Source organism: Ananas comosus, linkage group 8 (assembly GCF_001540865.1).
Source record: "Ananas comosus cultivar F153 linkage group 8, ASM154086v1, whole genome shotgun sequence".
NCBI classification, from domain to species: Eukaryota; Viridiplantae; Streptophyta; class Magnoliopsida; order Poales; family Bromeliaceae; genus Ananas; species Ananas comosus.
The window spans coordinates 9,329,439-9,340,315 of NC_033628.1; the positions used below are offsets into that span (position 1 = coordinate 9,329,439).

The following is a 10,877-nucleotide window of genomic DNA, read 5'->3' on the forward strand; positions in this document are numbered from 1 at the left end:
TCTCAATCGCAGTTATTTATTATATATACAATCATTTTCATCACATGTCATTCAGATAATCTTATAAGACTTTAAAGTACAAAAAAAACTTATTTATTATATCCCAATTTTGATAATTAAGCATGAGAATTGAAAATAAGGTGAACCTAGCTTCGATTAAAATTATTTTTTCGTATCTTAAAATAAGATTTTGAAGCTTTATAATTAGATTATATTATATACCATTAACTAAAATGGCTGTGTAATTTATAATTTCAATTGAGGCGAAGAGTACGTCTATTATATTATTTTATAAACTTTACCACCCACTTACAAAAAAAGATAAATTTAAAAGACTTTCCATTAACTAGAGAAGCATGCATTGGTAGATTAGAAGCACTGAATAAAAGTTTTTGCTTCAAAGAAAAATCAAAGTCCAAATATATTTTTCGCTTAATTGTACCAACGAACCCCAAGATTTACTTGATTTTCTTATTTTGGTTTCCAATTATTTTTTTTGCAATTAGTATTAATCTAACTATTAGTCCCTAATATTTACTGATTTTTTATTTTGGTCCCTAACTTCTTCTCCCACACGCGCACTCGCTGCGTCAAGCCCAATTTTACCATCCTTAATATCGCCCTCTGTGTCTATGAGCATGCCGATCTCACACATGATGCCCATTGTTTTTCTAAAAGTATTATTGTCATCAAATAAGCCATCCTGAAAATTCGAAAAATTCAGTATATAGAAATTGACCAGAAATTATGGAATTATGACCGTGATCTATTGAATAGGTAGAATTTTATTGAAGCTGGTGAAGTCTATTCTATCAAAATTAATATAAAAATTTAAATGGTTGAAATCTAACTAAAACAAAATCTAAAAGTTCGAGAACTAATTGTATAAAAAAAGGGTAGGGATCAATAGTGCGATTAATGTAATCTTTTTAAATATAAGATACTCTATTTTAAAAATAAATGTATAACACCGACCGGCTTTAGCACAAGTCGCAAAGAGTTTGATATATTTTTTCTTTTCGAGAAAAAAGATAGCACACTGTACACTTTATTCATTTGGAATATAAATCTAGCTACAAAAGGTGAGACAACGAACCTCAATAAAGAAAATAAAAAACAAATAACAATAATAATTTTAAAAAAAGCGATTAAAACTACAATAGCAAGATACCGACACTACAAAATTTCCTCCCCAATAAAAAATTTGATAGTTGATATCCGAGATTACTAATTTCAATACTAGCCGTTTTATTTTTTCCAACTAAATTTATTTGCAAAAAAAGGAAAAAAAACTATAGAAGCTGTCGGATCGTTGGCACTGGTTATTAATCCCAAAAAGATCAAGTTATTATAAATATGCAACTAATTCACTTAAAGCGTACAGACACAGCGAGCCTACGGATCTCGATTATGACTCGGCCGAATCAACCTCACGCCACTTTAAATATGACTCGGTCTAATTCAATCTCACTCTATTTTGAATATGACTCGATCCAATTTAACCTTCCGCCACGGAATAAAATACCGTCTAATTAAAGCCGAGTGAAGCGCAGGCGGACAGTCTTTTTATTTGACCCAGCAGAAGGCACAGCCGCTAGCTGCGAGGTCTACCAGGTCAAAAGCACTTCTCGGCAACGCGCATAAGCGCAAGGTATCATAAGAGACATACGGTTCCGACGCATACGACCGCGTGACGGCCGAGTGACGCACGCGGCGCTATTGGGTTGGTTCAACGCCGAGCCAGGCGAGATGGGCCACAGCTGGAGCTGCACTGGACCGAGTTATATTTTTGAATGCTTCACCCAACAAAAATAAAACACATCACGGTCAATGAGCTCCCCACAACCCCCCCTGTTGACCTCCCTCCCTCCCTCCCTCCTCCTCCTCGTCCCAACATCCTTAGCAAAAATCGTCTTTTTTTCCGTATCGTCTTTATATACATATATACATATACATATATATAGTGTACACATTTTCTCTGCTTGCTGTTGTTTTGCTTGTTTGGGGCGGGATGGACGTGGTGTCGCTGTGGCAGACATGGGGGGAGGGGGGGAAGGGCGGGGTGGTGCAGCCGGCGATCGGGTCGATGGCGAACTGGCTGTACAAGGTGGTCGAGCCGGCGCCGCCGAGGATCTGCGGATCGGAGGGGGGGCCGCCGGTGACGGCGCAGAGGATCCAGCTCAGGGACGGCCGCTACCTGGCGTACTCCGAGTCCGGCGTGCCCAAGGACAAGGCCCGCCTCAAGATCGTCTTCTCCCACGGCTTCACCGGAAACCGCACCGACACCCTCCGCGCCTCCCAGGTCAAAATATATTTTAAGCAAATAAATTGGATTGGATAAGATAAGATGATATTAAAGATGGTCTGACTACAATAGTATTTACAATAATAGATTTACTTTTTCTTTTTTATTTTTTTTTTTTGGATAAATTGTTTGAGTTTGTCGATAACTTAACTTTCCATGAAGATAAGGTATTGAGCCGATCTTAAATTTTAGGCTGGTGGGGGCTTAGGAGAATTTGTTAGGTGAACCAATCTCTTACTGTTAATTAATTTTATATACGGAGATTATAAAATATGTGTAGGGGAGACGTTAAGTTCGGTTGGAGTAAAAGTCTCAATAAAAGAGTTCAAATTTTAACCCACTATCAACTTATAAATAATAACTAGGCTACACTATTAATAGCATCAAGTCATTGATAATATTAGACGGTTGGGATAATATGAGTCTTCTAAAATTGAGTGGCGTTGAAAAATATGATCTAAGAAACAAATAATGATAAAAAAAATAAATTTAACCGTGAAAACTTGACAACATCAAATATTTTTGGTGCTATCAGAAGCACCACAGCGAACTTTTAAAATAATTAGACAAAATAATTCACATGATCATAACTGTTCAAAATTAAATAAAATAATAATTACATATATTTTTTTCAAGTCTAAACCACTTTTTCCATCATGAACCAAGCAAAAACGCGTAGAGGACCTTGTAAGGATTTGGTGAAATAATCGTTTATCTCAATAAATTTAATAATTATTTTTTGCTTTTTTTACTTGCGAAGTTATTATTTTATTCTTAATTCTTAATTACCACATGAAATGTTTCTCAAATTTAGAACAAATTAGCTGGACTAGTTCTACATATAGTTGACTCTAATTTTTCATATTAGTTTGATTAATAAAAAAAAATTATGGGGGCCACGTTCTCTACAATCAGAGGAAGTACTTGGTTTCCATGTCACTCTTATTTTATTGGATTCCATAGGCTCTATAATTTATCTAAGTAACAAATATTAATTAGGGCTCCTTCCTCTAATGGAGAAGTGAAATACAAGTAAAAAACTGTAAGAGAGACCCCTCAACTATAAGCCACTTTGAAATGGACCCTTGAACTATTTTATTTTTTTATTAATATTTTTTAAATTTTTTAATTAATTATTTTTATCTAAAATATTTTTATATAATTAAATTTAGACTTCGTCAAGAATGCGATATTAATCATTGGTTACAACGAAACTAGAGATGCAATAACATAAAATATGAATATTCTAAGTGGAAACTACAGCTGGATATTTTATTTATTTATTTATTTATTTGGTACTTTTGAATATGCATGTCTTGTTCCTGATTGTGACGTGGCATATTCAACCATTAAAATAATGTGCTTAATTAAAACTTAAAAGGTGGAAAAGGTTGGGATCCTATGAGGAGAAGAACATTTTGATTGGATCAAATATATCATATATATAAAAAAAAAAACCATAACATTTTAGATTATAAATACTAATTATTTGATGTGATTTGCAATTTTATATGTAGATAGCCCATTGAAGATAATAAATTTTAGAAATGTATTATTGAAGTATCAAACTGTTCAAATGAAATCGATAAATTTTTAAAATATATTTTAGATGGTGCTCTTGTATGAGATGCACAGCACCTAAATTTGATTTTCACATGCCGCAATTTATTTTATATTTATTTATTAACAACTTTTCTAATCTCATATTTTTAGTTTATTTTTCATCAAACTATACTATTTTCAAATAAAAATTTAATTTTTAAAATTAGGATTAAAATATATCCTGTTATAGTACAACAATTATTTTATATAGTATCAAAATAATATGCTCTAAGACTTAGTTTGATATTGAGATAATCTTATACTGATAGATAAAATGAAATCGGCAAAAAAATATGTAACGATATGTTTCTGCGTTTTTCGATGGGATAATAGAAAATAAATAATAACTGGCTTATCCCGAACATAATATTACATGCGAAAATAAATAAAATATTTTTTTTGCCGTACTTTCTAACATCACCTTACGCAATCTGTTCATAATTTCAAACTAAAACCAAGTGTCATATCAAGTTCTAGCATTATTAACTGCGTTAGGAAGTAGGTAGGTGTGAAAGTAATAATAATAATAATAATAATAAAAGAAAAAAACAAAAAACCCACGGAATCCGCGTGTTGGCCTCTTCTCCCTCTTCTCCCTCTCCCTCTCCCTCGTTATCTTCGTCACGGTCACCGTCACCATCACCGTCAAATCGCTGGCGTAGAAGCGATGATGCTCTCCCTTTCGCCGTGGTCGATATGGAGCGGGGGCAAGGGGGCGACCCTGACGGCGGTGACGGCGCCGTTAGCGAGGACGGTGGTGAGGGGCTCGCTGGGGAGGATCCTGACGGCGATCCGGCCCCCGCCGTCGCGGCCGTGCGGATCGGACGGCGGGCCGCCCGTCACGGCGCCGAGGGTGCGGCTATCGGACGGCCGGCATTTGGCCTACGCGGAGTCCGGCGTCGCCAAGCACGACGCCAGGGTCAAGATCGTCTTCTCCCACGGCTTCACCAGCTCCCGCTTGGCCACGCTCCGCGCCTCCCCGGTGAGACCGTTTTAGGGTTTTAGGATTTTGGGTTTTTTCTAGGACAAGATTTTAAATGTCCCGATACGAATTCGAAAACTTGCCGGCACGGTACGATACAGATTATGTGTGTTGCTGATGCATAATAATATAAAATATTAATTTTTTAAAATTACAAAATATTTTAATTATTAATTATATATTTTTATCAAATATTTTAAATTTTATTAAAATTTTAGTGTATGATAAATACGGACCGTGTCCACAATTTTAGAGTTTTTCTTTTTCCGTAGGCAACGCACTTTATCGGCCGCTCAATTAATCTATGCTAAGAAAAGATATGTTATTAATAGATCTGAAAGCTATTAAATTAAAATTTATTTAATTTGTACAATTATGTTCTGTTGAATGTAATTGATGTAATTGCGACTATGTTGAAGTTTGGATAATGGCTAATAATGCATCTGATGAGTTGCTTTCCGTATGGTTTGGGATTTGGTGTGAGAGAGTTAGGTGGGGTTGCATTTCTATGGTTGGTGTGGACCGGATTGGAAAGCTTAGTTCAAACTAAACCTAACATTTTACTTGGTCAAGTAGTATTTGCTCAACCCTTTGACCCAACCTGATGCGTTCGCTCAAACCTACTGTGACCTAACATGTTGCCAAATTTTTTTGTTTTGGATCATGTTGGTTTGGTTAAGGTTGGTGAGAAATGCGAGGTTGGTGAAGTATATTTGATGAAGTAAAGCTGTTTGGCGAAATGCCACAAAGATAATGCGTAAAAGCATGTACTTATGTAGGCATCTCTTTTCACTAGGGCTAGAAAATTATGAACTTATGACCCTATGTAATTATTGTAATTAATTAGTGAATTAGGCTACTATATTATTAATATTATCAAGTGCATTGTGCTATTAAATTTTCAGCTCTTGAATGAAAAGATGTGCGCTTAGAATAATAGTGGTCCTCTAGGCTTGAATGGGTAGTTGGTTGAATAATATAATTTAACGGATGAAAATGATTAAAAGAATAGATCTAATGGTGGAAAACTCGATAGTACCAAACGCTCAGTATTATCGATAGTATAGTAGCCAGACTCTTAATTAGTAGTTGGAGATAGTTAATAGTTACCGCTAGTGGATAATTCGCAAAATAGATTGCTTCAGAATTATCATTCCGATGCTTACTGAATCTTTTTTGAAATAGTCTGCAGAAACTTTTCAACCCTGCCACCCATTACCATGTCGTGAGTCGTGACGTTGTTAATTTTCGTGTAAACAGGAATTAGTTGAAGAACTTGGTGTGTACATGGTCGGGTTCGATCGAGCTGGATACGGTGAGAGCGATGCGAATCCGAACCGTTCTGTAAGGAGCGCAGCATCGGATCTGACGGAGCTTGCTGATGCATTGGATTTGGGCCCGAAGTTTTACTTGGTCGGGTTCTCGTTAGGAAACCATGCTGTTTGGGGTGCGCTAAAGTACTTTCCCGAAAGGTTAGTGCCTTCTACTTTGCACCCATTGGAAGGGATCTTTTGCGGCGGTTATTTTATAAGACTAGCAACGGCTAACCAATCTGATGTGATGCAGGATTGCTGGGGCGGCGCTTCTTGCACCTGTGATAAACTACAGGTGGCCCGGGTTCCCCAGAGACCTCGCGGATGAAGCTTATAGCAAACAAGAGCTCGGAGATCAATGGGCATTGCGTGTCTCGTACTACGCCCCTTCGATACTCCATTGGTGGATGGAGCAAAGCTGGTTGCCTACTTCAACCGCCGTCAAAGGCACGACTTACCTGCCCAACAAACTGGACCAAGAGCTTCGCACTCGATCCGTCGCCGACGGATCGTTCGACAAGGTTTCTGGTTCTTCTTGTCTCTTAAATAAACAATGAAAGTATATGCCTCGGTAATACGTTACCCTAACATTTGCGGTGCTACGCGGTTTCCCTGCAGAGGAGGCAATTGGCCACACAGCAAGGCATTTACGAGTCGTTCTACCGGGACATGAAGGTGATGTTCGGGAAGTGGGACTTCGACCCGATGGATCTCTCCCCCCCGCCGTTCCCTGTCCACGTATGGCAAGGCGACGAGGACGGGCTCGTGCCGGTCGTGTTGCAACGACACATTGCGAGCCGCCACAGCTGGATTAATTACCACGAACTCCCTGGGACCGGGCATTTCCTGACATCTGTTCCCGGTTTAGGAGATAAAGTCCTCAAAGCATTGTTTTCGCACCCTCCTTCGGAATGAAGGATGATCAGTTCCTGCAAACATCACAGGAATTGGTGTTCATTATTTATATAGTGCAAATTAGGTGTAGGATTTATGCAGGGATACATCCTAAATGAACTTGAGGGTTGTAGTTGTACTTGGATTGTTAAATTATACAATGGATTACCATGTGTAAATTTTTATTTCCTTTGAACTAAGACACACTATTCCAATTCAATTACCAATTCTTTTTTTTTTTCTTGTTTTTTCCTTTATTTATGTCGGGACAAGTAGTGTTAAAATCTTAGCTGTTTCTTTTATTGTTAAACAATATATACTAGTATAGAGATCCACGCGATGCGGCGGATAAAAATGCTTTAGTAAAAATCTACATACTACAGATTTAACAAATAAATAAAAACGTTAAAAAGAAACAGAAGAAATATTTAAAATATTATGAAGGATAATAAATAATGAAAGAAAAACTAAAGAGGCTCAAATTTATATTTAAATAATTATATAAAGATATTTACCTATCCTATCATCTTTCCTAACTCAAATTAGATTTCTCTTAAAAGCCAATTATTATTGCATCTACTTATGAACATCTAAATTGTCATGCCATCAGAGAATTAGTACGGAATGTAAAGGAATAGAAGAAAAAGTATGAAGGAATATATAATAGTCATACAAATAAATTTAAAAATAATAATAGTTAGTTTTTAACTGCCGTTAAATTGTAAAAGCCCACTTTTTATATATCTATAAGCTAACAGTCTATATACTATGTTTAGTTTGTTGATGCAAATGCTAATTTAATCAGTTTTTTTTTATAATTTTACTCCATCAAGTTTTGCGTAATTCAAATGACTTATTCATGAACAGTAATGTACAACAAAAAAAAAATTGAGAAATAATATTTTTAGAAGTTGTAGCCTCTATCCACGGCTTAGATCAAAATAATATTCACTGCTCTCATAAATTTGTTAGAAAATTAATACACTAAAAAGAACACTTATTTGACAAAATGCTCAAAAGAATAATATCATTTGAATACGATGTCATTTGCATCTTTAAAAAAAACAAATTAATTACTAAAGGTAATGAGCTTATACAATAAAATTTATACCAAATTAATTTCTATGACATATATTAACTCAATGACAAAACTAAGATAAGTACAAATTTAGATGAGCATTAAAAGTGAAAAAAAATTAAACTAATTGGCAAACAAAATTTTAAAAAAGAGCACACAAATCAGTAAAAGGATGACTGAGGAGAAAGGAGAAGAGGAGAGGGGCGACAAAGGAGAGAATAGGCGCGCATCGGTGCGAGGTCTGCAAGGGAAGCGAGGTGGCGGGCGAGGGAGAAGAGAGGAAGGGATAGGAGGAGCGCGGCAAAGAGGACGTGGGGGGGAGGGGGGGAAGCGCTGCCGCCGGGGTAGGGCTTTGGGAGATGAGGGGTTTGGAGAGTACCGCGGGGAGTTTGAGGATGAGGGGGGAGGAGGGAGGGGTGGCAAGCGGTTTTGGGAGATGAGGGGTCTCGGGGGTTGGGAGATGAGAAGGGAGCAGTTTTGGAAGATTAGGGGTCTCGGGAGTTGGGAGATGAGAGGGGAGCAGTTTTGGGAGATGAGGAGGGAATGGTTTTGGAAAAAGGAGGTCACGCCACGTCAGCAAGCTATTGGGGATTCATAAATTAGTATAGATGTTCTGGGAGAGGTATTTATGTTTGAACATTTATATATGATTTTTAGGCACACAGAAAAAAAATGGGTAAACTTCAAATACCCTCTTGTGATTTCACACTTTCTCACTTTAGTACTCTGTAGGTAAACTTCAAATACCCTCTTGTGATTTCACACTTTCTCACTTTAGTACCCTCTGATTTAAAGTGTATCAAGTTAGCCCCTGTGGTTTCGCACTTTCTCACTTTAGTACCCTGTGGTTTAAAGTGTATCAAGTTAGTATCCTGTGGTTATATTTTTTTCTTTTTATTATTCATTTTACTAATTTTTTTCGTTAAATTAGTGACAAAATAAAAATTAAAGGATACTAAAGTGAATATTCGATAAACCTAGGTAGGGTATCTGAAGTTTTTTTGTATATAATTTAACGAAATATTAACGGAGGAAGAAAAATCAGTGACAAAGTTAAAACTAAAGGGTACTAAACTGAATATTTGATAAACCCTGTAAGGCATCTGAAGTTTTTTATATATAATTTAACGAAATATTAACAGAGGAGCCGACGAAAAGAGAAAAATAAAATCACAGGGTACTAAATTGATACACTTTAAATCACAGGGTACTAAAATAAAAATGTGCGAAACCACAGGAGTGGTATTTGAAGTTTTTGTGATATCCCTGGTGTTTAGCAGGAGAGGTTTGTCGACAGGTCTGTAGAGTGTTGGGACAAGTCCGAGTCACATTGGCGCGAAGTAGACACAAAACGGACTCAGCGGGGACGCGAGAGCAGGATTTGGCATTTGAAATATGCAAATAGCAGATTTTCTGCTTATTGTACCGGTACAGCATCAGGGGTGTACCGGTACACATTTTGTACCGGTACACATTTTGTACCGGTACAGCATAGGACGTGTACCGGTATACTTTGCCTGTTTCCGCGCAGCTGCTCTCGGGTTGCTATGTGTACCGGTACAGATGCCCGTGTACCGGTACACCAGGGTAGGTGAGAGGGCAAATGAGTCATTTCTCACCTCGTTTGTGTCACCCACTCCTCTCCACTGCGTATATGTTTGTAGAGGGTTAGAGAGATGGATTTTTATGGTTTCTTCACCTCTCTCTCTCTAGCATCGGCCGAGCAAGGAGGAGCTCGGGTGGAGTTGATTTGTCGCCGACGTTGCGCCGCGGAGCCATTCGAGCACACGAGTGTTGTGGTGGCTGCGTTGGAAGGCCGAGCGAGCGTGTGATTCCACCGTTTCAACGTCGCGCCGGTGCCGATTTAGCGTTTCGAGGTGGGTTTATCATCGGATTCTACTCCTAATGTCTCGTTGTCGGCATGTATATTTTGGTGGATGCATTTCACGTGTAAATAGCTCGAATTCTTGATCTTTCATGTTGTGGACATCTAAACTGAATTTGGAGCTTAGTTTTATTATGGATAAATTATACATGTTGGATTTGGATATAACATAGGAGAAAATCAGCGTTATGGATTTGTCACCTGTTTACACTACCAAATTTAGCTCTAGGAGTCGTTATGATTTTTGTATCGCCGCAGTATCAGTGTGGTGGATACTCCAGATAGTGTAGTTTACTGTTACGCTCGTGCTGGAATGCCGAGCCTATTTTTTTTCAGTAGAGTTTAGATTGTTCCGGACTGTTGGGTGCCGTCGGGATTGACGGTGGACCCGGATTGCTGTTTTGGCATCAGATTGTGCCGAGGGCACGTGACTTGTGGTTGGTAGACCAGTTTGACCCTGTGTACTTGATTATAGAATGTGAGAGCCTGATTGAGCTCGACAGAGATATGCTTGTATACTCGGTTGGGTAGCTCCCACGAGTGCCACTCCGGAGTCGGGCTTTGTGCTTTTGCGTTGGTGTCGTTGCGCCTTGGTTGGACTTGCTCTCCACTAACTATCCAGCGTGGTGGTTGTTAGTGTAGGTTTGACAGACGGGACGGGTGTATCACAGTCCCTGGTGAGATTGGGTCAGGATTTATTTTTACTACAGTTGGTTAGTGTAGAGCATGATAGAGTAGTGGCATGTAGCTGTAGATTGCTTTCCAGCTTTTCCTACTATCTTTATTTCCTTCTGTAGACTTAGTGGGTGGACCGATGA

At 38.0% G+C, this 10,877-nt stretch overlaps 1 protein-coding gene across 2 annotated transcripts; it reads left to right on the forward strand.

Annotated features, from left to right (window-relative positions):
- Positions 1,864-7,337, forward strand: LOC109714363. 2 transcript variants are annotated; one of them, XM_020238958.1, is made up of 4 exons: positions 1,864-2,302; positions 6,150-6,361; positions 6,456-6,723; positions 6,821-7,337. In XM_020238958.1, the coding sequence occupies exons 1-4, from the start codon at positions 2,012-2,014 to the stop codon at positions 7,115-7,117; spliced, it is 1,068 nt and encodes a 355-aa protein (XP_020094547.1). In that variant the 5' UTR covers positions 1,864-2,011; the 3' UTR covers positions 7,118-7,337. The 2 variants fall into 2 exon arrangements, with proteins under 2 accessions (XP_020094547.1, XP_020094546.1); XM_020238957.1 differs by lacking the exon at positions 1,864-2,302 and adding an exon at positions 4,122-4,889.